At 52.0% G+C, this 26,311-nt stretch overlaps 8 protein-coding genes across 8 annotated transcripts; 4 read left to right on the top strand and 4 right to left on the bottom strand.

Annotated features, from left to right (window-relative positions):
- Positions 1-1,893: 1,893 nt before the first annotated feature.
- On the bottom strand, positions 1,894-11,375 carry EI97DRAFT_383718 (uncharacterized protein; the record flags this gene model as incomplete). Its single annotated transcript, XM_033795928.1, has 7 exons — positions 1,894-3,362; positions 3,419-3,697; positions 3,744-7,882; positions 7,921-8,570; positions 8,608-10,197; positions 10,257-11,165; positions 11,220-11,375. The coding sequence occupies 7 exons, from the start codon at positions 11,373-11,375 to the stop codon at positions 1,894-1,896; spliced, it is 9,192 nt and encodes a 3,063-aa protein (XP_033650948.1).
- A 1,691-nt stretch (positions 11,376-13,066) lies between these two features.
- Positions 13,067-15,373, top strand: EI97DRAFT_383628 (uncharacterized protein; the record flags this gene model as incomplete). The annotated part of the gene is made up of 5 exons (XM_033795922.1): positions 13,067-13,578; positions 13,647-14,327; positions 14,384-14,839; positions 14,890-15,015; positions 15,061-15,373. 5 exons carry the CDS (start codon positions 13,067-13,069, stop codon positions 15,371-15,373), a joined length of 2,088 nt encoding a protein of 695 aa, XP_033650947.1.
- A 961-nt stretch (positions 15,374-16,334) lies between these two features.
- EI97DRAFT_503486 (uncharacterized protein) lies at positions 16,335-16,952 on the bottom strand (the record flags this gene model as incomplete). Its single annotated transcript, XM_033802785.1, has 4 exons — positions 16,335-16,622; positions 16,680-16,781; positions 16,815-16,842; positions 16,876-16,952. The coding sequence occupies 4 exons, from the start codon at positions 16,950-16,952 to the stop codon at positions 16,335-16,337; spliced, it is 495 nt and encodes a 164-aa protein (XP_033650946.1).
- Positions 16,953-17,182: 230 nt separating this feature from the next.
- EI97DRAFT_156451 (uncharacterized protein) lies at positions 17,183-18,639 on the top strand. Its single transcript, XM_033793298.1, has 2 exons — positions 17,183-18,018; positions 18,122-18,639. The coding sequence occupies exons 1-2, from the start codon at positions 17,413-17,415 to the stop codon at positions 18,521-18,523; spliced, it is 1,008 nt and encodes a 335-aa protein (XP_033650945.1). The 5' UTR covers positions 17,183-17,412; the 3' UTR covers positions 18,524-18,639.
- EI97DRAFT_156444 (uncharacterized protein) lies at positions 18,317-19,415 on the top strand. Its single transcript, XM_033793297.1, has one exon. It carries the CDS (start codon positions 18,526-18,528, stop codon positions 19,090-19,092), a length of 567 nt encoding a protein of 188 aa, XP_033650944.1. The 5' UTR covers positions 18,317-18,525; the 3' UTR covers positions 19,093-19,415.
- Positions 19,416-20,620: 1,205 nt separating this feature from the next.
- On the bottom strand, positions 20,621-21,344 carry EI97DRAFT_156441 (uncharacterized protein). The gene has a single exon (XM_033793296.1). It carries the CDS (start codon positions 21,196-21,198, stop codon positions 20,704-20,706), a length of 495 nt encoding a protein of 164 aa, XP_033650943.1. The 5' UTR covers positions 21,199-21,344; the 3' UTR covers positions 20,621-20,703.
- A 516-nt stretch (positions 21,345-21,860) lies between these two features.
- Positions 21,861-23,143, bottom strand: EI97DRAFT_156392 (uncharacterized protein). Its single transcript, XM_033793295.1, has 4 exons — positions 23,048-23,143; positions 22,899-22,989; positions 22,482-22,834; positions 21,861-22,291 (listed from the first exon to the last, which is right to left on the bottom strand). Exons 2-4 carry the CDS (start codon positions 22,967-22,969, stop codon positions 21,960-21,962), a joined length of 756 nt encoding a protein of 251 aa, XP_033650942.1. The 5' UTR covers positions 22,970-22,989; positions 23,048-23,143; the 3' UTR covers positions 21,861-21,959.
- Positions 23,144-23,442: 299 nt separating this feature from the next.
- EI97DRAFT_495996 (UDP-glucose 4-epimerase) lies at positions 23,443-25,154 on the top strand (the record flags this gene model as incomplete). Its single annotated transcript, XM_033802463.1, has 4 exons — positions 23,443-23,995; positions 24,038-24,532; positions 24,586-24,838; positions 24,907-25,154. The coding sequence occupies exons 1-4, from the start codon at positions 23,570-23,572 to the stop codon at positions 25,152-25,154; spliced, it is 1,422 nt and encodes a 473-aa protein (XP_033650941.1). The 5' UTR covers positions 23,443-23,569.
- Between the last annotated feature and the right edge of the window lie 1,157 nt (positions 25,155-26,311).

Here is a 26,311-nt window from a genome sequence, read left to right as displayed (position 1 = left end):
ACCCTGGTCATTGTTACCGCCATCTTGTGGATCTGCTGCCCAAGGAAAGCCTGGAGCGCCTCTCCGTAGCACAGATAGTCAGATGGGTCACACGAGAGATGTGGCACCGGAAAAGTGAGGTATAGCGACCCACTTTTTCTTGTAATGAGGGGTCTCCCTCGTAACCAGAGAAAGATATCAGCCTGTACAAACGAAGTGGCGGACGGGGACGGTTTCAGAAATCAAGGAAAATTCTGTGGGACTACACAGTGACTGATCATTGAATGATTGTGGGGGTTGTTCGAGCACAGAGGGAATTAGGTAACCGGCGGCACCTTTCCCCTGCCCTGGGACGGGGTTTCCCGTCGGGTGTGTTATGCATGATGCACGATGTGTTGTGCGTGTGGTCTTGAACGTTGGATCGGGGAAATGTTCCGCGGTGGAAGGACGCAGGCTGCGATGATGAGAGAAATGGGGCCCCCGCTTGAAAATGTCGTTGCAGTCGCATGGCTGGGATAACTTTGCGATAGATTAGGGCCGGAGCTCTTGCGTTTCACCATTGGGTAAACGCTCCAGAAACTCAGCCAGTGATGTTTCCGGTATGCCTCACTAAAAAATCATCCTGCACCGTATTCGTGAAGTAGCTGTCTAATACGGAGTACGCCGCCTAGAAACTCTGAGAGGTAGCCGCATCTTCATTATAATCTGTCGAACTTGGAAAAATGCTTCCTCTAGCGCAGTTGCAGAACGGGACCCGGGTTGAGCTGATAACCTTCATAACGAACATGAGGTACCCACATATCTGACACTTGTCCGACAATTGACGCCCTCCCTGCTCTGGGAGAAACGCAACAGCAGCCAAGGTGCACAAGACCGTTGAATGAGAGTACCCGGGAGGTGTCACAAAAGGAAGCTGTGGCGTCGACGAGGGAATGCCTGTGCAGTCCTGAGCGATTCCAAAACAGGGCGTGAATGACAAATACTGGCTGGGTACTCCATAGGCACACTGTCCTTGTCGTGCAGAGGAGCGGTCATTCCTTATACAGTAACTCGCCATTGTATTGCATTGTGATCAGCATGTTTCATTTGGGGCTCGATAGCAGCACTGGAGTGAACATCGGAGTACTGCTGGTGTTAAAACTACGGATACCCTTCTGATCTCGGATTCGTCTTCATCGTCCACCTGCTTATAACATTTTACCGTGATTATTACTCTATTTCGTTGAATTAAAAGACTGGGTATCGATTTGTATTCCGTCAGTAGACTTCTGAGCTGCTAAATGGTTCGCCCCCACGGCATAATCTGGGTTTATATGTGCTTAAATCCCATAGCACACTTTCGATCACGCATCGCATCTCCCCACGTCGGACGTGGGAGCATGAGGGATATGTTCACAGTTGATCACGCATTACCTACTATTAGATCAAGCCAGCAATCCAGCCAGTAGAAACTTGAATAGTGAAGCAATATGCTGTAGTAGAATTTTACACAACATAGTTCTTCCTAGAGAATCGGAAAGGGGTTATTACCTCAAAGAAGCACAGCATAATTCACCTACATAACCATATCCAGCCCTCCCGGGCAAAAAGCCACAGAGTCTACGGCATTAGTTCACCCGCCGCACCTCTCAATACCCACGGACCATTAAGATTCACTGTGAGGTTAATACATCAGTCAACAAAATGAACGATATGCTAGATTCTATCCTTCCAAAATGCATATGCTAGCGAGTGAATATGTAATGCAATGCATCAACCAAAGTCCCATGTAAGCCCAAACCCCCAACCCCAATGCAGCAAAATAGGTATAAATATGACTCCCAACATCTTCATAATGAGCCACTACAAGCTTTACTTTTGCCCTTCCCTTTCCATCTTCTTCCGCTCAACGGATCTTTGCTACCCACTCCTCTCTCACAACCGCCCATCCACACCACCATACTCCGCGGCCTGCACCTCATTTAGATGACTCCTCGTCCTCACACTACTTTTTGCACTCTCCGGCCTGACCGACTGCCTCATCAACGCGCTCCTCCTCGGATCCACAGGCCCCTTCGGCACATACTGCACATTGGGGACATGCTTAAACCCGTCCGCATGTCCATATCCAAATCCATACTGTACTGGGCGCTTCCCTGCTGCAACGTGACCCCTAGCCATTGGCAATGCGGTCGCAATCGCGGGCCCGTACGCTCGTGGCGGCCGCGCAATAGGGGCGTAGTACTCCTTCTCATTCTCGGACTTCGGATACATGACCGAAGAATCCGGAGTAGCATGTCCCCAATCATCACCGTAGACAGAACTAGACGCCGACGCCGACGTCCCACCCGGCTCATCCATATACACCGACGAGAAACTTGTCGTCGTAGAGAAATGCTTCGCCATCGGTGGCCTAGGATGCTGCATCTTCTCCAGCTGCGGATCGATAATACTACTGGAGGCTGTATCTGCTTCTTGCTGTGCAGCAGCATCAACTCGAGACCCGCGTCTAAGTGAAAGCATACGTGCAGGGTGCTTTGGAGGCGGCACTCTCCGCTCCACACCCAGCATCTCGTAATGAGCTTTGCCGATCCAGAGCATTTGTTCGTGTTCGCGTAGATAGCGTTCTCCTCCGAAGGATTTTTGCACGATACTGCGGGCCATCATGCCGAGTTTGCGACGTTGCTCGGACTTCTCGTACATCCTCTTTGTGATGATCTCCACGTCACGAGGTGTTGGTTTGGGAGGGAGTATTGGCGCGGGGTGATCGGGGTCGTCTTCGGCGTACTGCGCCCACTCGTCTAGCATGGCGAGGAGATTGATTTGTGCGCGTGCGAGACTGTACGCGTCGTTTGGAGCGACTACTTCGCTGTACCTCTTACCGGTATCGGGATCGGTCAGGACACGCAGGGAGGCGCCAACATCGGTACAAACGACAGGCGCACCAGTCAGGGCGGCTTCGCCCAGAGCGAGAGGTAGACCTTCCGAGACGGACGAGTTGAGGAAAAGCCACGTGTTGGCTAACACCATAGCTGGGTCGGCGGTGCCCTTCAGAGTGACACTTGGGCCCAGACCCTTGCACGCAAGAATTTCCTGGCATTCAGCCGAATAGACGGGAGATTTGTTGAGGGCACCATAGATGTCGAGCTTGTAATCTTTGAAGCCCCATTCATTGGAGATGATGTCAGCTGCCAGGAGGGCAGTTTTGATGTCCTTGGCAAACCAGACATGGGAGAGCATGGTGACGGTCGGTGTTTTAGTTTTGATCTCTGTGACAGGTGCGAACTTTTGCATGTCGGTAATGCCGTTCACGATAGGGTCGACTTTGCGACGAAACCTGTTGCGGTGCGCGAGTTGGCCTTTGGCACTGCCGATCTCCACTTCCCATCCTGGGTTGAAGAAGTCTCGAGATTGGTTAGTCACGACGACGAGGGGAAATGGAGGATTCAAGGTTACATACCCGCACATGGCAAAATTTGGTCCGCATGATGCAGAATTAGACAGGAAGTCAACTTCATCAACCCAAGAAGAGAGTTCCTAATGAAAGGAGGCAGAGTGCACATGGCAGAAGACAGATAGAGGTTAGTTTCTCTCCAAGAAATGGCGTGGTCCCAGATCTGCAGCGTGCAGTTACGCTTTAGCTTACAGACGATGCCATACGAAGCCGAGACGCTGTGATGAGAAGCCTGGAAAACATTTGGAATCTTCTCTGGTATCGGGATCGAGAAGATGAACAAGTCTATCCAAGTCAGCTACACGTCCACCCAAGACTGACGGGAACTTACATCTAAACCACAGCTCCAAGGCAGTATCAAAATGACCCAGCGTAGGCAGCTCGGTACGGAACCATTCCGAAGGTGGCTGAGCATTTGGCATATCATCCGCCAGCCATAGTTTTCTCCAGGTATCCTTGACTATGTCACTAGACCATACCTCCTTCCAGTGCCGGGAGTCTTGGAAGTACGTGTTGAGATTGACAAGAGCTCGTGTGGCTTGTTGCACATCAGCGGGAGTCATGTTGATTGCCCGAGCACCTCGTACAAGCGCGGTCAGTGTTGGGATAAAGTTCATTTTGATGTCGTTGATAGTGGCCTCTTTCACAAGATGGTCGACCTCGCTGTCGAGCTTGTTGGTGAACATGCCGTGCGACGGATGCAGGAAGTCCAGACCCCACAGTGGAATGATCTTGAGCGATTCGACGTTCTCTTCGGTTTGGTGCTTTGGAAGACCGAAATCGTTGGCAGACTCCACAACCATGTGCCACTTGATAGTGCGCAGATTGTTAATGAGATCACGTCGGCACGCAGAGACACCGCCACCCTCGTTCGGCCAAGTGCCAGTGTCTACTGCTACGACATGGAGGGTCTTGTCGGTATCACGGCCAAGTGTTTTGGTCCGGGTATAGATGACTGCGTCTCCCCCTTGGCCGAAACTGAATAAGTCGCTCATGCGTACTGCGAGAGGCGTCCACGCGCTGATATCGCTTGTAAGATCCGAACTTGCCATAATAGCATCAGCATGCAATGCGAGATAGTCTTCGGCTTTGAGCAGATTGCCTCGATCTCTCCGGCGCCAGTAAGGCCGCAGCATGGCTTCTCTACGGAGCAGCTCTTCATCAACCCAGCGTACGACGACACCATCGAGGTCCAGGCGTTTCTTCCAAGCTTTCCACAGTTGAGATCGAGCTCGGGACGTTGAGATCTCCTGTCGCTTAATGTTTGTGCGGAAGAGGCGACTCGTCAGACTGGAGGCTGCCATCTTAAACGACAGCAGAGGATTTTCATCAGTGAAGTTGCACCGTGTGGGCTTCTTCAGAACCCCCAACCAATCGAAGCGTATCATATCTGGAGTGTCTACGGTTTCCCCATTCAGTTTAGTAGTGATGGTTGGATGGAATTTGTGATCATAGAGCCATGTACACTCGTACACGTCTGCTCCTTGCACAAAAGTAGCTTCGAGCACACGGGGAGTGGGTATCCAGCGCTCCATCTTCTCAGCATGTCTGATCGGCGGCGCGCACCAACTGACATTCGCTGACATGTGCGGGAGCACAAATTCTGCTCGTAGAAGTTCATCGTCGTACTTTGCATTTTTGCGGTAATGGTACTTGAACCGCACCAGGTTTCCATCCTGGACATAACTGCCAGACTCAATATGACCCTTGTGATTGTAGTGCACCTTCGCACTCTCCTGTTCCCCTTGAACGCAACGGCGACTGAGGGGTATCCTGGTGTTCTGGACTTTGGTGATCTTGCTTATCCTCTGAGTCCGCTTGTTCGGGTATTCATAAACGAATCTGTTGATTATTTGTGCATTCTTGTAGTCCTCTCGCGTCACAATACGCATGTCTTTATCATAGGTGGTTACCCTTGTATGGCCCCAAGTGGGCTCCTGCTGATGTACTCCTTGATAAAAGACAAGCTTGAACCCAGAGTCCTCGATAGGGTGAATGAAAGCCGTTTCTGTTTCGCCGTAACTACGGATAACCAGGCGATCTTTGTGCTGTGCAATGACGCTGCCCTTCACAGTATTTGACAGGTCGGCTATGTCCTTTCGTCCGTGGTACAAGAAAAAGGGCAGCGTAACGGACATGAGCCATCGGGAATAGATCCAGAGCCCAGTCAGTACAAAAGTGGCCGGCGCTTTGAGAAAGCGAGGGGTGCTGCCAAGGGCACATCTCAATTCCCTCTGGTACTCCGTGTCGGCCATGGTGGCCAGCACAAAGAACTTGATCCAGGTACCGAGAGAGTGATAAGCGTAGGCAATGGGAACACGGAAGTACCGAGTAATATCGGTGATAACATAACTTGCAGAGCGATTCAGAACCGGATGGTGGGATTCTTGGATATCGGCTGTCTTCTGTCGGTACTCTTTTTCCATACCATGTTGGTCCTCATATTGCTTGAAGAAGTTGTACTTGTTAACAAGCAGAAATGCGCCAAGATCGTATCGAGCAACACGCGATAAGATGGTGCACGCGTCCTCTGCCGGTACATTTTGATGGATCCATGACATCTCTGTATTGGTATAAGGGCCCCGCGCTCCAAGGCATCTGCGGAGGAAAAGTCTGCGGATGTCCAGAGGAAGGTTGTCCCACTGAGTTTCGCAATCATATCCCAGGCAGAGGTAGCGCAGTAGTTCCCTTCGACATTCCGACTCGAAAGCAGCAACCTCTGTGCCGGAACCACCAAATGGCATTGAACGTTTGCTACACTCGGAGACTGCAAATGGCGCGTGCCCAACTGGAGTGCAGACCAGGGCTGATTCGGTAATAGCGGCTTGCAGGTCGGGAATTCCGAACATAGTCTTTGCGCAGGCGTGTATCAGGGTTTCAGCGATGACTTGGCAGTTGCTCGTAACATTCATCCGCGCAGCGGTAGCACCCTTCGAATCGGACGCGACGAAGAGAGTCAGTCGGCCATCCGAGTACTCGGAGATTGCGCGGAGGTCGACTTTGGGATCCACAACTGACTGCATCGGCACTATGAAGATCTTGATAAGACCGTTCTGCCATGCCAACACGATCCTCTGGACAAGATATGGCATTGCGGGAAAGGCATGCAAAGCGAGCCGAGAGAGAGATTCATGCGTGCAAGATAATAGATGAGCAGTGACTTGATCTCCAGGGTTACCGAATGGCAGCACCCTAAATCGATCATCTTTTGGACCAGACCGCAACTTATTCACGAACGCCTGAAGTTCGCTCTGGCTATATAGCGGGTCTGAGCCAGACCCGTTATATGAGTGATAGTGCTCAGTACTGGACCAGTGAATTCGATACTGAGAGGGTAGGCCTCGAATGTTAACAGAGTCGGTAGATTTATAAGGCGCCTTCGGTCGTCGGAAGCGTTCGATAGTCTCAGAGATATACATCCTGATGTCGAAGGCTTCAGGTAGTCCCAGTTTAGCAGTTTTGAAAGACAGCAGAGCTGCAGTCCATGTAGAAACAGCCAGAGCGATTACGTTGACGTAATGGAAGGTTGGATGTGTTTGTTTCAAGCTTATGCCAACAGTCAGTCCAAAGATGACAGCCACCAACAGCGGCATAAGTGCGTGAGGCCCAGAGAATATCTTGTTGTACTGGTAGAGTAGCAGTCCGCTGTATGACGCAACGTAGGCAAGAAACATAATCGTGGCGCTGGAGGAACCATTGAAGATCCAGACCAGAGCGGTACTCAAAGAAAGAGCCCACACATGCACTCCAATGAATAGCAGCAATGTGTTCCAGTAGAGGTGCCGCCGAAATTTCTGGTCATTGGACTTTGCTTTCCGAATCTGCGGAATCGACTCGATAGAAACCGGCGATGACTGCATCGATAAAGTATGCAAATGTTGAGCTTTGTAATCGAGAAGAACAGCTCCAATAAGGTAGTACGCAAGACCAAACCCGACTGCCAATCGATACTGGTCATTTTGGTCCTTGGAAAGTCCGACCAGGGTAACGCCATGAAGGATATCGAGCCAGCGATCCATGAGTGCGGTCAGGAAATATAAGATTCCGCAACCGATTTCGTCGCCGGCATTCCGCCAATGAATGAAACTGTTGTGGAGCTTGATGCCCTTTTGTGACTGTTGCATACTTTCTAGCGCAACCTGGGTCTCCAAGTTCCAGGTAGAGCTGTATGGAATAGGTCGTTTGGTTTCAGTGAGTCTACTGTACCAGTCCAGAAGGAAGAGAGTGGAGTCCCAACACTGCGCTAATTGTCTCACAAGAGCATCCTCGGTCGGCCTTTGCCAAAAGGGGCGCTTCTTCTCCCTCTGGACCGCATCAAACAACTCTTTTCGACAAAGAGCGAGTATGGCGGGCTCACTCAAACCATTGAAAAGATCTTCCTCGCCAGAAGACATCTCGGAAGAGGATGCCAGAGATGCAGGTAGAGTGACTGACTCCCGTAAGCCTTTACTCAGGCGTTTCGCTAGGAGCCTTGTCAGCTTTGTAGCGGTGCGTTGAAGTAATGAGACTTACCATGCGAGTGGGATGAGTCTTGGTGGGCATGCCTCTTGACATACCATTCCTTGACATCTGCGTCATTGAGTGTTTTGATATTGTGATACCAGGTAACCCATTTCATGCCAACGTGCCTCATTCCTAAGATGAGGAAAATAACAAACAGGTAAAGAACACAAGGATAGATGATGATGTCGTGCCCTGGGACCCAGATTGTCAAGAGTGGAGAAATGATCAGCGTAGGAAGGATCACGATGACTGTTTTGCGCCCGTTAAGGAACGCTGACCCAGGAACTTGGTACGTCGAGAGTACCGCAAGAACCGATAGATAGGAAGTCAAGCCAAAGAGGTAGAAGCAGAAGATAGCACCAGACTGTACGTTAACAACCGTTCCAACGACGACGAATCCAAGGACGGACGCAGCAGCCGTGAATGCTAGACCGCCAATCAGCCGTGTGAGCACGAACATATTGGCCGCCGAGAATGCCATGGAAATGAGGTAATAGGTTCCTCCGATTGAAATCCAGGTTCCGATAGCTCCGGAAAGGAGCAAGGAGACCATTAACGCTAGAGTGGCATATTTCAGCTCTTCGGTGCTCATCAGACCGCTAAGATAGAGGCCGTGACCTGTAAAACTGAGCATCAAGATATCTACGAGAGTCAGCTACGTCTACGAAACAAATGGATGAGAGCTTACCAACAAGCGCAGGTATGGCGAAGACACTGAGAAAGGTAAACCTGCGGTACCCAGGGAGGACCGAAGCTTTCTGGTTCGGATCAATGTCTGTTTGTGCTGCAGCGTATGCAGAAGCGAATGAGGGCGCATTGAAAATCCACATGGGGGGCTGATGATCCTTTTGATTGTAATAATCACGGTGCCGTTTTGACAGAAGTACTCCGATATCACTTGGTGTGATGTCGAAGTAAGCTTCGCAACGAGAACCCAAGGCAAACAACTCTGCGAAGGCTGCGCTTTGATCCGAATATTGATTGAACAGGGGGTTCCTGTCCGAGACTTCAGTGTATACCTCCTCGAAACCCGCTTTTCGTGCTGCACAGAATATGCAGAACAGAACAAAATCAGACACTGAGTCGATTTCATCTCGGCTGGTTAGCTTCTCAAGTGCCGACGTTATAGCATCCAACTTCTGGTGATCCCGACGCCATAACAGGGCGCGGAAATAATAGTCGATATGGCGGAATAACTCTAAAGCATCATGTTTCTCCAGACATGGTAGCCGGCATAGACGATACCACTTGATCCGGGCGTTTACGAGTTGCTCGGCTGTTATGGTTCCGCTGAGGTAATCCATGTTACAGAGCTTCTTCATCTGGCGATATGTCGGGATATCAAGCAAGATCTCCTCGCAGTGAGACCGAATAGCGGTCAACAATGGACAGCCTTCATTCCACTCACTGTATTGGAGATGCTGCAGATACAGAAGCAGATCGGTTGGCGTCAGCAAGCTCAAGTCTTGCTCAAGGCGTTTGGGTAACCGTTGGAGTTGGTCGGTATTGGCCTGGTATTCTGACAATCCATATTCAAGCAGAAAGCACTGATATCTTGAGAAGCTAGACTTGCTCAGGTAGGTGTGGAGCAATGCAGACGTTGTGTCTTGCACAGATTTGGAAATGTAGATGATGGGGGACTGGGTTCGCGGGTCGACTTCCCATACCGCCCAAAACTGTGATCCAGACGGAGTGTGGAAGCCGGAATCAAGCCCAATATAGACTTGTAGGTGGTAAGGGTCGTCTTTCTCATCATTCGCCTTGGCAAGACTGTCGGCGAAGTTCGAAATCGCTTCACGAGATGACGGCACGACGTCCAAAAGGCGGCTGCTGGAAGAGCTGTACATGCTGAGTACATCCGCTACATCATGTAATTGGTTTGCTTGCACGCGGCTCAACAGGGCGAGGTTGCGTAGCCGTCGAAGTGATGTAAGTACGTGATCGAAATCCTCCTGCGTGGCATTGAATCCGATGGGGAAGCATCCAAAGGGACCATAGAAGTCGCCGCCAAAAGAACATGACAACGGATTCGCCGCACGTTTACCCAAGCAGTTGCTCCAATCGGGGGCAGCAGAGGTCGGTGACAGTTGTACCGGGGGAAGGAGGGCACCGTTTTCATCAATTTCGGGATACTGGACGGTGAGTGTAGAGGTGCTGGAGTCATCGCTCTCCTCTGTCTCGGACTCTGAATCATCTAATCCAGAAAGCGTGTTGGCTAGAAGCGGGAATACGCTCTGCAAAGGGAGATAGTCATCGATGATGCTTGAGAACTCTGGAGACAACTGATGGAAATCAAAATCAGCAAACGTAACGGGAAAAAGCGCAAGCGTTGGATACGTACAATGCGTGTCGTGCGGAACCTCTCATGTATAGCCATGACTTTACGGTTTTTCAGCCACTGAAATGCAGCAAGAGGCTCGTCACAAGAGCGCACTTGAGAGATGTCTGTGAGTGCGCCTCGTCGGGTGAGGAATGGAACTGCCCCATGGTAGCCGCACCAAATGTGAGCTCTCCTCGCGACAGCATGTGATAATTCCGCATCATCTTCGACAGTGTCCCACATCATGACAATGAATGGTCGCATACAAGACTCTGACACGAAAGCTTTGGTAGTGTTTTTCATCTTGTCCATGCCGAAAAAGTCTCTGCGTTCACCGTTAGGCAGCACGGTGCCATTCCTCACGACAACTCCTGCAAATTGCTTGAGACTGAACGTTCCAATGCCGTCCAAGAATTCGGGTGGCGCAATCTCCAGAAAGACATGGAGCCCGTGAGCGGAGAATAATTTCGCAAGCCCATTCAGCATTGCCGTCGATAGCCTCTCTCGCCAGCCAGCTACGAGCACTCCTGTAAAATATCTTCGCTGGTGGGGTTTTCGAAGTGTTTGCCGAATGAGTTTGGAGATAATGTAGACAACACGGAGCATATCAACGTCATTGTCCTTTGCCGCAAAGCTCAATACTTGTACGAGATCCAGTCTGGCAATTATATGTGGCCCTAGAGGTATGCTGTCGTCGCTGACTGCCTCAAGGACTCCTGGTTCGCAGTAATCCAAGACTACGGCGTCCCATTGAGATAATATTCGAGCCTCCTCATCCAACACTGGGTTGTTCAAGAGCCCCAAATACACTCCGAAAGAGCCAGGTTTAGGGGGGAGTGTTTGTTTCGCGTGAACTGGTGATGCGCTCTTTGAAAGGAGCTGTATGCGTTCCTGGACGGAGCGAGGCAACGACGTAGCTGCCATATTATCCTATGCATAGCAATGAGCTGAGAAGACGAAGTGACGCAGGCTGCAATATCTTACATGTAGTACCCTCCGGACGGACTTGTAGGACGCCCAAACAAAAGCAACAATCCCAACGATGCCACTGACGCCGATGATGGCTATCAATGCCCATTGCCACCACGCCGTGGGCACAACACCTGAGCGAAATGCGCTGACACCCCAAATGTCAGCCATGGTGGCACAACTCGCGAAACGGATGAAGTTGAGTCTCTTGTGGTAGGATGCTCCAACCGAGGCGAGCCCAGAGGGCGAGCACAACAACGTGGGTACCGTTGTTATAGCGGCGGAATTAGCCCCGTCTATATGAATAATGACGGCATGAAAGAAGAATCAAAGCGAAAGTGTTCCATGGCGAGCGACCAAAACCATTGGGCCAAAGGACATCTCGATCAGAAAGCAGTGGAAGAATTTGCTACTATAAGGACAGCTCACGAACTGTGCAGTTTAGAAATGCCGGCCGCTCCACGGCCTAAACGTTAAATCCTCGGTTTCCACGCCGACTGCCATGTACAAGAAAGTCATGCGTGTACATACTGCTGATCTGGTGTGTGCTTTGAACAAATCGAAGAAGAGAGCGTCAGGGCATGGTCCACCGCTGGCGGCCAAGAGCAGGGAGGGGGCTTCCCAGTGCTTCGAGAAGGCTGTTCAGGCGGCCTTGGCCATCCGTAGAGGCAGTGAGCAGCACTCATGGGGGGCGGTAGACAGCGATAGAAGCCTTTTGGCCGGGCATTGGCATGTTGTGGACAGGGACTGCCAACCCTGAAGTACGATGGGGCAATCTATCCACGGCAGCGCCAGGGGGTCCTATATACCAGTACATAATTGAACGAGGTGTGGCGGCACGAAGACTGCGCAGAAACGAGGGCTGGGGGTTGGTGGAGGATATGGAGAGGGGAGAGAGATGAACGAGCGACGTTGGGGAAGAGGAGGCTGAATCGGCACAGGGGTCCGGTAGCCGCGGCACCTAACGGTCCGTGCGCCCGTTGCCGTTTTAACATCCATGGAGGGCCAAGCTCCAGGGGTCCAAATCATGTCCACGCCTTACTTTAGCCTAACCTGACCTCCTCCACCACACATCACGTCTTTAATATCAGGCCCCGGAAGCCTTCATCAATCTCGGAGTCTGCTAAACATCGCTGTCCCGCCCGGTTCGTTGCACCGCACGTCATCTGCAAATGAGGTCCGGCTTCGTGATTGACTCTCAATTTGTGCGCAGTTCAGCTTGCGTGGCGGCCGCCAGACGCGTCGACTGCAATATCTTCCAATGTCCGGGTCAGGGTCATGGAATCCGCAATGGAACGTCGGCTCGTGGCCTGTTTCTACCACCTCTAGCTCGCTGATGGTACCTGGGAGCCGTGCCTGCAAGCTGCTGTGCACCGCAGGCTCCCGAGCCATAGAGCCGAAGTCACGTTTTTCGTCCATACTTCCAATGTATACGACATTGTTTGCACGTGGCGGGGAAGACTTTACCCAGCAGAATCCCACTGAGACCGAAACCTGCCAAGATCCCTGCTCCTTGTGTCTTCCAAAAGCCGCCGAGGCTCACACTCTACGCATACATAGAATGTAGCTCTGTGGGTTGCAACATGCATTGACAGTCGCAATCGCAACCGTCACACTGTCAACGCCGCGTCATAGCTCGACTTTGACCAGACGAGACGTTCTCTTTTGGCTCTGATGGTCCGTGGAAGGCAGGAATCAATAGTCAGTTGAGTGTCGTATATGCTGCCTCTGGCCCAATACGTGGGCACGAGGATCCAATAGTGGCCGTGGGAGTTCTGCCGAGACCTTCTTTATTAAACCGATCTGGTACCCGCCAAATTTGTATTTTTTTCTCACGTCTTCGCTCACGACCTACCTCCGCAATGGCGCCTTCGTTGTGGCAGTCGCTGCGAGCATGCGCTCTTACGGTGCTCCTCGCACTGTGCCAGAGTGCATCGGCTGACGGGGTAACGGCCATTTCTGGTGCCACTGTCTCTAGCACGATTCTTATTCTTGCTCGTGATTATACATCCGCGCAGAATAGCGCATTTTCCGGTCTGCAAGGTTACGGAATCCCTTACGACGTCGTCACGGTCCCTCAGGAAGGCATTGCTAGTCTTCCAGTTCTCAACTCTTCCGCTACTCATGGAAACTACGGAGGTATTGTCGTGGTCAGCGAAGTGGGCTACAATTACGGCGACCAGTACTATAGCGCCCTCACCCGGAGGCAATGGAATGACTTGTGGGACTACCAAACGCGATTCGGCGTGCGCATGGTCAGATTGGATGTGTTTCCGACCAGCGACTTCGGCGTAACCAGTAATGGCGGCAACCAAAACGATGAAACTTTTATCTTCACGAATACCAGCGGTTTTGCCACCGCGAACTTGAAGACGTACGTTCTACCACATGATCGCCGTCCGGTACATATCCCAAGACCCAGAAACTAACGATAGTCCGCAGAGGCGCTGCCGCCAACATTAGCATTGCAAACATTTACCACACGCCCGCGACAATAACAAACTCATCGATCGCTTGGGAGATTGCCAAATTCAGCAACGCAGGAACTGCTGCAGTTATCAACCAAATCGGAGCTCGTCAACAAATGGTGTGGTTCCTGCCTTTCGCGCTCGACTGGGCTCCCTCTAGCAACATCATCCAACATGCTTGGATCCACTGGGTCACACGTGGCCTATACGTCGGCTTCCGAAGAATCTACTTCAGTACGCAGGTGGACGACATGTTCCTGGTGACGCCTCTGTATCGGCCCCAAGGGCAATCATACCGCTGCAAACCCGAAGACCTGGACTTGCATGTGACTTGGCAAGCCGATCTTAACAAGCGGATGCCCTCAGGCTCAGAATACTTCATCGAAATTGGCCATAACGGGAACGGTGATATCGAAGCTGCGACCGATACAGTGGCCGGAGAGACGGAATGCAATCCAGCCACTGGCATCGATTATCCTGACCAGGTGGACGGGAATCCAGAGTACATGAAACCCCCAGGTACTGGCACGGACATTTGGCCAGCCACACCTACAAAGTATACCTGGAGTCGCCAATGCGCAGAACTTGATGAGCTTGAAAATTGGTTTGCCGACGAGACAAACCGGGATAAGTTTGCCCACATCTCTCACACCTTGTATGTCCCCGGTGTAGAATTTGCGCACTCTTAGCTAAGCAGCTAATCGTTTCTAGCTCCCACGCGGACCTTACAAATGCTACATATTCGGATACGGCGAAGGAGATCGCGTTCAATCAGGCTTGGCTGAAGCAAGTTGGCCTCGATGCTGCGAAGCGCTTTAGCCCGAAGGGCATCATTCCTCCTGCCATCACCGGGTTGCACAATGCGGATGCCATCCAGGCCTGGATCGACAATGGCATCGTCAACGTAGTTGGTGACAACACAAGGCCTGCGCTCCTCAACAAGCAAAACCGTTTCTGGCCGATGCAGACTACAGTTCAAGGCAACGGATACGCGGGACTCAACGTAATGCCCCGATGGGCAACACTCATCTACTACAACTGTGACTTGCCCGCTTGCACACTCCAGGAGTGGATCGATACATCAGCTGGCAAGGGCGACTTCAATGACCTCCTGACGAATGCTAAAAACACCGCGGTCAGGAATTTGATGGGCCTGCACTGGGATCCGTAAGTACAGAAAGCACAGGTCCAACCGAAATATCTAACCGTTGCTCTAGTTACATGTTCCATCAAGCGAACATGAGGGTTAATGACGTGCCTACGGCTACTCTGAACGGGAAAAGAGGACGATGGTCTCTCCTCATGATCTGGACCGAAACGGTAGCGCAAGAAATGATGCGACTGTGAGTCTCGACATCCAGCAATCATGATCCGTCTAACCTCTGTAGTACCACTTGGCCATTCAAAACCCTGAAGCAAGACGACCTTGTACAACAATTCCTCAACCGCCAAACGCGTGACCAGTGCAGACCAAGCATGACTTGGCAAACCTCGGCCGACGGCAAGAGCATAGAAAGCGTCACGGTTTATACAGCCGGTGGTAACAAGTGCTCCACTACCATCCCCATCACGGTTCCGGCAGCTGTCTCTTCAACTACCGGCGCAACGAAGGAGCAGTTGGGCAGTGACCCGCTTACATTGTGGGTCACGATGAGTGGCTCGTCAAGGACGTACAAGTTCTCGAAACCCATTCCTCTATAGTACAAGGTAGATGTATATGTGGCATCTGAAAAAGGGGAGTTTACGATCCCCCTCATGGGAAAATGCATGTTTTACTGGGTAAGAGATCTATCGTTCATTGTACATATCCCATCATGAATAGTTAGTACCAAGCCAATGTTCATAGAAAGTCTCAACGTCATGACTTGAACAGGCGCTCACGTAGTGTGACGCTGGACTTGCTTGCTAGATTGATATCATCGCTATGTAACCAACACTGTGCACAGAACCTGCGATGCGACTCCATCATCTCCCCTCATCTTGCCTGAGCTACCTACCTAGGTGTCCGTACAGCGGAAATTACAACACCCTCAAGCTTATACCCACATGTTCCTATTCCTGACCATCAACCCGCTTGTTCGATACACACACCCTTGATGGTTCGAGCTTTCAACACTGTCAATCCCAAGAGTATGGAATCCGGACCAGCCGAGCATCACCCAGACTTCCTTCCCGCCTCTCAATACGAGATCTAAATCCGTCACCGGGTCTCCAAAATCTAGAACATCTTCCTCAGCCGCACTCTATGCTCCCAACTTACCGAGGAAATGTTGTATATACTTCGTATGCTGCACTACATTCGCTTCTCCGTTTGCGTTGAATCACAGTACGGTTTCGTACGACTCACAAGGACGAGATTCTAGAACCACGACGACCCAGGAGAAGCACAGCGCGCATACACGAGCCATCCCATCGCATTCACGCTCGGAGTCGCTCCATCCTTCCTCTGGCTTCTTTCCTTCACTTCTCGTATCCAGGTAGCATTCACCACCCTCCGTCTCCAATCAGTCCCAAATCGGTCTAGCGTTGGCCAAGACACGACCGGCGTCCAGTCCAGGGGGTTCAAACTTTGAAGGATTGATCGACGCCCCCCACGGCGCCAGGAAGCCCGCAGACCCGCGATCGCCGCATCCGTTTCCGTCTGAAGATGAGCTTAATTTGACTACGGTATGCGGTGCGTGAACCGGCTCTCCCACCTTCTACTCCCTTCCCACAACGCGAAACCTCTGTTCTCGTCCGAAACATCGAACTTGCGAACCATCAACCGCTTCTGCCATCTGTGCCAATGGCATGTCTTTTCCCTTGATTCGAGGCATGCACGGATGGATATTTCGCACCGCCACACCGTCGAGGATAAATACTCAATTGCCCCAGTAACCCCTGGAAACTCTCGAATAGCGGCATGCACGTAATATGGCAAATGCGGCGCAGGGACACGATGGCGGCTTTGCTATATGCGGTCTAATCTATCTTCTAGTAGTGAGTGTGATGTGTAACAACTGTGTACTTTTTCGAGGTAGTGGATGGCCGACCCAGCCATCGGTGGCCTGAGGAGGGTTCTCTTCTCTTTTCCTTCCTTTTTTTCTTTTGGCTCTGATTCCATCTGGACCTGCAAACAGGAGTAGTGAACATCGTGACAAACCATCGAAACCTCGTCAAAAGAATAACATCTACGTTGACGGGTTATTCCTCCTCGCACACACAGTCCAACCAAGCACAGCCACACCACCAGCCCCAGCACCCCCAGCACCCCCAGCAACCCCCAATCTATTCCCAACATTTACCCGGCGCGAATCGCAAAAGCATTTTGCAACTGCCCACTCCAGACGAAAAGAACAAAAGTCTCTCCACATAAACAATTATTCACATTTCGTCAAAGTTTTCCGCGGCTACACTTCCATTTTCATCAGGTCGCCCCACTCGGAAACTTTCCTCTCCCCTTGCAAGCTCCATTCAGAAATCGTTCCTCTGAGAAGATCTACGCGCTACGCAACGATCTGTGGCGCTGAAGATTCACTGTTATTGCCCCATAGTTCAGTGACCCTAGAACAGAGGGTGGCAGTGTATAAGGCTCCCATGGTTATAAAACAGCACATTCCATAGCTCCTGATCCGCAGTCTCCTTTCCTCTTTCCGCTACCCTTCCGCCGCCCCAGTCTTTTCACAACTCCAAAAAACACCGCCAAAAGAAGCCAGAGCTCTTTCGGACTCCAGTACATAAACCCCCTCGCCGCCTTTTCAATGGCGACAGAATACAAACCCCGAAAACCGGCATGGTCGCTGCGCCGCAAACTCCTCCTCATCGCGCTTCCCCTCGTCCTCGTCATCGGCCTCGCTCTAGGCCTAGGGTTAGGTCTAACCCTCGGTCGGGACCACAACGACGACGACAGCGACGGCGACAACAATGGTCCAGAACCCCCGTCTACAACATCACCGCCTCCCTCTCCGCCGCCAACGAACGGCACAGCCTGGAAGCCCGCCGTGAACTCAACCTGGCAAATCGTGCTTCAGGGCGCCATCAGCGTACCTCAGGACGCCAAATCCGTGACGCCAGACGTCTCCATCTTCGACATCGATTTATTCGACACGTCCAAGGACACAATCGACACGCTGCATCGGCTGGGGAAGAAGGTGATTTGCTATTTCAGCGCGGGGACGTTCGAGCCACGACGGCCGGATTCGGGGCAATTCAAGGGTCAGGATATAGGCAAGGCGTTGCAGGATTGGCCGGATGAGAAGTGGTTGAGGTTGGGCAGCGAGGATGTGAGGAGGATTATGAAAGGGAGGGTGGAGTTGGCGAGGGAGAAGGGGTGTGATGGGATTGATCCTGATAATGTGGATGGCTATGTGAGTGCTACTCTTCCTTGGCGAAATCCGGTGGATGTCCTGCGGCGCGGTGCAGGGGGAAAGGTCCCTCCGACGAGGGAAACAAGCTAACAGGACGTACCAGCAAAACGACAATGGCCTGGACCTTACAAAGGACGACTCGATATCGTTTGTTTCCTACCTATCCAACATCAGCGCGCAACACAACCTAGCCATGGGTCTCAAGAACGCTGGGGACATCATCCCCCAGGTCCTCGACATGGTCGACTTCTCCGTCAACGAGCAATGCGTCCAGTACGCCGAGTGCGGCACGTTCAAACCCTTCATTGATGCCGGGAAGCCCGTCTTCCACATCGAATACCCAGACAACGCAGGCACGGAGCTGGGAACAAACACTGTGCTGCACTACTGTGGGAACGACGGCGACGCGGAAGGAAGGGAGGGGTTCAGCACCGTCCTGAAAAAGATGGATTTGGATGGTTGGGTCGAGTTTTGCGACCAGAAAGTGGCAGTGACTGCAACCTAAGGATGCCACATCAAATCCACGTTGAAGAAGACGTCCAGACGTTCTTTTCGGCACTTGGGCGAGGATACCACAAAAAGTTCCGTTCCCCAAACACTTTCTCTGCGGATGCCCCGTTGAGACGAGCAGCAGGAGCTGATGTGCCGAGGATCGCGCCGGAAAATCCAAGGACATACCAACGCGCTGGCCATCTAGGGAGAACCTCTTCTGCCGACGTGATACTGCGGGGTGCTTATGCGGGGTGCATGCTTCTCTTCCCCAAGCTTCCTTGGAAAGGCTTCGTCAGCGCAATTCAGCAAGAGCGAACAAAGATTTCAGCTCAAGACCGGATACCAAGCTCGGTCGGCAATGCAGATGAAATGTCTTCTGCATTGCAAGGGAAACCAAAGGGAAAAGCGAGGTCTCAAAAGGTTCCCGGATCCCATACCTGGCCACTGTCGATCACAAAGACCGCAGAAAGAACAGATCTGCTATGGATTATTATGTCATTCTGCGTCTTCAGCCCTGAAAATGTCGCTCTCGCTCCTGTCCTACAGCCCAATTTCCGCACGACCGTAGGGCAGGCAATTTAGAATAAGTCTTGTCACACATAGATTCTTTCCCTCCTCTCTGTACTTGCGTGATTTGACCGGCTCTCGAATACAGCCGGTAAGCGAATTCTGGGGTAGTCACTACCGGACAACCACTGTGAGCTATACCGCCAGCGGTATGTAATGTGAAAGAGCGCGAAAGAGCGCAATCTTCTGCTGGGATGATCCATAACTCGGATCCGCAACGGCAGTGGGACGCCCCATCGCCCGTGCTATCGCCCTTGCCCGCGCTAAGGCAGCCAAAGATCTGTCAACGGTTAAATGCGGGTCTTTAAAATTCCGGAGTACCTGTGATCGACTTCAAGGCCTGTCTCTAGGACTGGCGTTACAGCCATAACGAGGCTGACCTCCTCCCCTCGGAGCCGAGCCGGGGTTTAAGGTAGACAGGGAGTACGCGTCCCTAATACTGAGAAGTTGAATCGAAGAGTAGAACCAATTTGAGAAAACTTCGCGCAATTCGAAAAGAAAGCAGAACGTCTTGCCGAAGTCGCGATGGTAGCAGACGACGGCAATTCGGCTCCCACGACTGATGATCGAGAGAAAGAAGTAGATGGCATGGAAAGCCTAGAATGGCATCCCGATATGTCTATTCCCCTGACGGACAGACAGGTGCATTCGTGATTATGATTTCAATCAAAGTAGACCAACATTGTGAAAACAAGGGATGAAGGCTGGTTAGCACCATTTACCCTATTCTCCGAGCTGTCGAACCTTTGGAGTATACGACCGTCACGCCAGGTACGCAGCTTCGCTCGTTGCTGCCTCAAGGAAGGTTCTGCGCGGGAGTGGACATGCTGGGCGGACGAACCGGCCTCTCGGAAACCTAATACTTTGAGAAAAATGGCGAAAGGTACCTGAACCTGGAAATCATGATGGAGCAAGCAGCAATATCGCCTACGCATGGTCTTGCAGCAGTAGCACGGCATCCAGACGAATGACCAGTAGTTGCTGCCACGAGGCGGCCATTTCAATCCCAGTCCGGGCTTAACAAAGGCTTCGTTGACATGATACGAGCCCGATGTGGTGCGATCCAGTGTAGTACCGTATCCTACTCGGGATGAAGCAGGCCGCGAGTGGGCGCACCTTCCTGTTGGCGATGATGGCGTGCTTGATCAGGTAATGCATTGGCAATATGTGCTGTCGTATTGATGGTCGCCGAGCTACAACACGGTAAAGCCAGCCTCCTGGAGCCCACAGTCAGTCTAACAGTTCATCGAAAAGCTTTGAGGTACCTCATGCAATGGATGCGGAGGGTGGGCATCGCATATGCATGTTACGCCCAAACCATGGCGCCACTGGAACGACCCAATCCCGGGGCGGCGCTTTGAGGGAAGCCATTTGTTGAACTCGTTTAGGTCGGCCGATGTAGGAATAATTTTTGAGCACGCATTTGCAGCAAAACAGACTGCTCAAGGCCAAGCATCGCATATGGACTTCTCACGGATGATGCGCGGGTTGCTGACTGTGATGCTTCACGGAGGCCAGACTCCAGCTTGTTCGTGAGTGAAGAGAGGCCATGCAATGTAGAGTGGACGCAGAGTTCCTAACTCCCATACCACTCCTTTGAACCAGAATTAGAAACTCCGAGGCACTTTACGGGCTTTTCGTGTATTCTAAGGGTCTCGACTCTCTTGTTCTGTCAACATGCTGCATGCAGAGCGTAGCTGGGTCATCTTTGTCTAGTAAAGGACGGTCATGGTGGGTGCCTCTGCAGTTGCACAGCAGAATCGTAGCCAAATCTGACTGCGGCTGATGATCCGGAGAACCGGACGACCAGGGCAGTGAAGTCGTCCAGGGAGCTGGCGTCTCCGTCCCAGCAACGGGAGAGACTGTGCCGTTCTGGCAGGGCAAGGCGGAGGGACCGGTCTGAAACAGGGGAAGATCATCGTGGTTGGAGGAAGAGTTACTGCCGGAGCGGCATGAGTGCTGACAGACACTTCCAGATTGCTTGGGACTGCAGCCCTTCGGGCATAGCAAGTACGACCGGCAGTGGACGCGATGCCGACAGTGAGAAGGTGCAGAGAGCATCCCCGGGTTGAAACTGTGGGGAGCATGAAGATTTCGTTTCCATTGTTTTGAAGGGGGCATAGAGTGCGAGCATGTGCTGCGCGGGTGTAGTGTAGGGTATTGTAGATGCAGAGAAATAAAGAGGTTGTTGAAATAAAGTGCACTAGCGCACCACGCTAGGGTTAGCGCAGGGGTCAGGGCAGGGATCCGATCGCATGGTGCAAAAGCAGCAAGGTCTTCTCCAGCTGCAGCCAACGGCGCAGACGATGACTAGTAGCGCCACTTGGTCATGTCAGTTTCTCTCCGTCTCGTGGGGCTGCTGGTAGTATAGGAACTACGAAGATCTCTACTCGATATGCGAGAGTTCCTATTGCTTATTTGTCGATTGCATTGTCAGTGGGGGGGAGAGGGCACACAATTGTTCCGACGGGCGACCGGTCCGTAGATTCGCAAGGTATAGTGTGACTAGCAAGTCGATCCCCGCCCGTTCGTCGTCCCGTATTAATGTGCGGCGACCATTTGGCTTGGGAAAAGCTTCGATCACGTATCGTGAGCCAGTCTGTAGTGTCTTCTGTGCGGCTCTCCGCGATCATCGCAGTGCATATCTGCCCGTCATCCCGGATGGCTGCGATTGACAGGAACATGACGTAGTACTTCAAATTCCATGCGAAGATGAAGGATACCAGAAGTAACAAAACTCGTTGTGAGAGAATGGTGCAGACAAGGCTGGCATCAGCCAACAGCAGGCTGGCAGAGTCAATAAGAGTGCATAATATTGCATTGTCCGAGTCCGCTGCAACGGAAACACCTTGGTACGGAGAGTCCTGAAGATGGCTGTCTCGTTAACTGAGAAGCTTGTTTAGACTATCCATGAAGACACGAAAATAAGTATCGATGCCCGTATAATCACGGGTCTGCGTGAGCCAGAAACTCCGACCGAGAGCTAGGACCCGGCGCAGGGTCTCCTCGGTGTCGGTGGTGTTCAGTTGCGGTGTAGTGTGAAGCATAGCTGCGAGTTTACTGCGGTCATATGACTCTGTTGCCTTTATGAGGGCATCCGCATTTCTCGTCCAATGATCGTATGTGTCTTCGAAAATGATGGTGAGGTCAGCGGCTTGCTTGAATGTCGGGTCGACAAAGTATTGCGCCTCAGGCACGGCACCTGGATTGTGGACTGCGACGCACCATCAGCCTCGTCTCTTACAACTGCCGACGACAACTGCCCGGTTCTGGATCCTATGAGGACAAAACCGCATTATTATGAAGTTATGCAGGTGATATTGAAATGGGTACCATATCGAGATTCTCCGGCTCCAGGCATTGTTGTAGGACATGCCCAATATCGGAAAAGGAAGAATTCTCACCTACGAAGCCATCCTTTAGGCCGTGCTGATCATGGACCGCGTGGGATATGGTCAGCAAATACGAGATGTTTTCAGGAGAATAGCGAGTGGGCGTCTCATCGAAGAAGATACCGCCCATGGCCAGCGACGGATCACTTTGACCCCATCCATCATACAATGCAATCTCATCGAGTACCGATTCCACTGTCTTACTGCACCACGTGGTAGACACATAACCGATAGTACGGACATTGTTCAATGAATTTAATGCTCGAATGGCTTGCGCGTAGTCCTCGTTCGGCAATGCGCCTCCACCCGGTCCGTTGTGCGGGTTGACGATTGCCGTGAAATGCACGTGTGGGTAGGAAGATGCCCTGCGGATGATCAGCCGCGGTTGCAGGAACGGACCTCAGGGTGGTTGGGAAAGGGCATCCATACATCTCGCGCAGTGGTTCCCAAGCCCCTGCGGAAGGATACACATAAAGGGGGAGTATTACGGATGCTGCCATGGCAAGTGTGATACCGGTTTCTGTGTATATTAGCTGTCGTCAGCAGAAAACTTTCTCTTGGGCCATAGAAACACGTACAATTGAGTACAATCATGAGCCTTGTGCAAGTCCCAGAATTGACTGCCAGAGGGAGTAGCAGACAAGATTGGGCGGCAACGGACTTGACACGAAATCCGGGCTCCAGGGCCACAAGTGGCAAAGAATGGTCGAGAAACTGAAGGGATGGTCAGCTTGTGCATCCAGAAAAATGAAGGGAGGCTGTGGTGGTAGCGACATTGCGCGTAGTCCAGGGCGGATGCCCTACATATTGAGCAGGGATTTTAAGCGATTAAGGAGTATAATTCAAAGTGCTAGACAGCAAAACCAGAACATCGACCAAAATAAATCGGGACGAAACGGCCGGAGCTCGCCAAGGGCGGGCCAGCATATACGATATGAGCGGTACTGGGGAAAACTTGCATCAATTCTGTTCTGCCTAATTAAGACCGAGGTGTGCAAGCTCCAAAGGTTCGCGACATATATAAGATATTTTCCACATGGACCTCTAAGTGGCAGCGAGTCAGCCACTTGATCTCTTGTCGCTTCTTAGCATCACTTGCCATGGAGTATCCCAGGAGCTCGAGCACTTCCTCGCCCTCTCCTTCGCAATCCACTTCTTCATTGTCATCGCCATCCCCAGAGGCGATCAGTACTCCCGACACCCAGAGATCGCTTCTTTTCGATGACGATGTAGCTGCGGACCCTCTCGACATTGCTAGTAGCAATGCTACTTTCATCATGGTCGTTGGCGGGCTCGGTTATATCGGGTCGCACACTGTCCTGGAACTGCTCAAGGAGAATTACAATGTCCTCATCATCGACGACCTGAGCAATTCTTACGAGAGTGTCCTTCATCGAATCAGAACTTTGGCGATGGAGCATTTCAAAACAGTGCACAAGCCGATGCCTGCCATACACTTTCGCCAACTCGACTACCGGAGCAGCCGCATGAGAACGGTGCTTGAGGAATACTCATCCTATTCCGTGGTTAGCAAATCAGCGGGCGCAACGCCGATGGAAGGCGTCCAGATCGAAACCACCGCTCGGTTTCCATATTCTTCACTTCAGCGGACCGACTCTGGCATCGAGCTGGAAGCGGAAGTCGAACAGGTTGGATTGGTCCATCGCACCTCTCGTATTTCCGGCGTCATACACTTTGCTGCATACAAGAGTGTCGAGGAAAGCATCCGCATGCCGCTCAAGTATTACAGCAACAACGTCTGCGGCTTGGTTGACTTCCTTGGCCTCCTTGAAGAGTTTAACATCAAGAATTTCGTCTTTTCTTCATCGGCGACAGTCTACGGGGAGAAGGCGAACTGCGGCGTGCCGCTGCGGGAAGAACACTGTGTCCACCATCATGAAACGTTTTACGATCATGAAGGAAATGAGCAACAAGCCCTCCCAGGAGCAATTGGTCTGACGTCTCCCTACGGACGATCCAAGTTTATGTGCGAGTCCATTCTGGCGGATATTGCACGGTCGGATCCATCATGGTCGATTACGGCGCTGAGGTACTTCAACCCAGTAAGTCGAACCTCGCACGACAGTAGTTAACAATGGCTGACTCGCGGATTTAGGTCGGATGCCATGAATCGGGACTCCTTGGAGAAGACCCACGACAGAAGCCCAGCAATCTGATCCCAGTTGTCGCCACCGTGCTCACGGGAGTTAAACCAGCATTGGATGTCTTTGGAACAGATTGGAATACCCCAGATGGAACAGCTGTTCGAGATTTCATCCATGTCGTCGATCTGGCCAGGGGTCACATAGCCGCCTTAGCGGCGTCTGCAGCTGGTCGCGTCAAGTCGGCGTTCCGGACATACAATCTCGGTAAGCACTTCTGTGTTGGCGGACTGCATTGGTTGTCTCGATTCGAAGACCTTACTGATCGACAATAGGAACCGGGAGAGGCCACACTGTTCGGGAAGTCGTAAACAGTCTGGAAGCAACGGCTCAGCGGAAAATACCCGTCCGAGAAGCCGCGAGAAGGGACGGTGACGTGGGATTCTGCGTGGCTGAAGTCCGTAGAGCAGAAGTGGAGCTGCAATGGAAGGCGGAGAAAACGCTGGCAGACTGTTCAAGAGACGTGTGGAACTTCACCAAAGCGCGTTGCAACCCGAGAGTGCCGGACGAGATGGTGCCTTGACTTAAGCGAAAGACACTCAATGTCCGGTCTTGGTACGATCTGTTGTAGATTCCCGAATGTCTTTCGGATGAGAGTAGATCCGCCGCATTGGTGTTTCGGCGTTCGTCGAAGTTGTCCTCAGTCCCAGGTAAAAACAGCATCTTCTGCATGGTCTTTATACTTTAGAAATGTTATCTCCAGCTAGTACCATATCTCTTGAAATGTAATCTAGCCTATCTCCCATGTCAGTAAGCCAATCAAGAGTGTGCAGTAGCTGTCCGACAGCAAGGCCAAGATTGGTTCTCGGGCCCACGTTGGGCTCTTGAACAGGTGGGAGGTTCTCATGATGGTCGGCCAGGTTTGCCACGGCCACGAGGATGGTGGCCCAGCCATTTCATCCAATGGACGCCCGCCTTCATCCGGTTGCTATAATATCATGTGGCCAGATGGCAGTTGTAGGAGGAGAGGCTAGGTATCTAGAGAGCACAAGGCCGGAAGCGTCACCTCGTCCTTGCACCCGATACAGATCAATCGGGTTGCCGTGGTGGGGGGTACAGCTGCGAGTTTTCATCCCAGAGGAGCTGGGCTGTCGTGCTTGCGTTGCACAGAATCGGGACACGCATCGCTATGCTCAGTTGATAACATGTCTAATTTGTCATGTCCGAAAGATGAGAAGACAGGAGTAGATATAGCGGCTTTTCCAGTGGAGCGTGGACTCCTTTCGCCGCTTCCTGGGCGATTTGGGACGGAGAGGGGGTATCCTATGTGGCATTTCTGCGTGCGGCATCTGCCCCACGGGAGCTGTTGCAATCCAGGTCAGAGATGGTGGACTGTGTAACCGTTGTAACAAAGAGCAGAGCACGACAGGAGGTGCGTTGATGGTTGCGTTTCACAGTTACTTTGGAGTTCCGGGTTCAGGCCATTTCTCGATACGGCCTAGCGCTGGGCAGCCTTGGCACGGCAGCTTCCAGGGTTCCAGGCCGTGCACTGGGGGGTTGGGGAAAGCAAGCGCACGTGATTCGTCCTTTTCCGTCACGCCTTCCGTGCTGGTAACCAGGAGCCTCAGTGCTCCCTACTCTCCTCATCGCACCCCTCTTCAGACCAAAACAAAACCTACACGCCCCGGTAACATCTTTTCTCTGGACCAGAGTGCTCTCCCATTTCCCCCCCATTGCGGC

The sequence above is a fragment of the Westerdykella ornata genome (assembly GCF_010094085.1).
Source record: "Westerdykella ornata strain CBS 379.55 unplaced genomic scaffold EI97scaffold_27, whole genome shotgun sequence".
In the NCBI taxonomy this organism is placed as follows: domain Eukaryota; kingdom Fungi; phylum Ascomycota; class Dothideomycetes; order Pleosporales; family Sporormiaceae; genus Westerdykella; species Westerdykella ornata.
This window is presented reverse-complemented; position numbering and strand designations above follow the sequence as displayed.

Excerpts from the sequence above, each read along its gene's own strand:
- EI97DRAFT_156392 (XM_033793295.1), bottom strand. The coding sequence starts at position 22,969 with ATGGCAGCATCCGTAATACTCCCCCTTTATGTGTATCCTTCCGCAGGG. Across the intron at positions 22,835-22,898 it reads TGGGAACCACTGCGCGAGAT|GGCATCTTCCTACCCACACG; the intron begins GTATGGATGCCC and ends GATCATCCGCAG. Across the intron at positions 22,292-22,481 it reads CCTAAAGGATGGCTTCGTAG|TCCACAATCCAGGTGCCGTG; the intron begins GTGAGAATTCTT and ends GGTGCGTCGCAG.
- EI97DRAFT_156451 (XM_033793298.1), top strand. The coding sequence starts at position 17,413 with ATGGCGACAGAATACAAACCCCGAAAACCGGCATGGTCGCTGCGCCGC. Across the intron at positions 18,019-18,121 it reads CTGATAATGTGGATGGCTAT|CAAAACGACAATGGCCTGGA; the intron begins GTGAGTGCTACT and ends AGGACGTACCAG.
- EI97DRAFT_156444 (XM_033793297.1), top strand. The coding sequence starts at position 18,526 with ATGCCACATCAAATCCACGTTGAAGAAGACGTCCAGACGTTCTTTTCG.
- EI97DRAFT_156441 (XM_033793296.1), bottom strand. The coding sequence starts at position 21,198 with ATGCCCCCTTCAAAACAATGGAAACGAAATCTTCATGCTCCCCACAGT.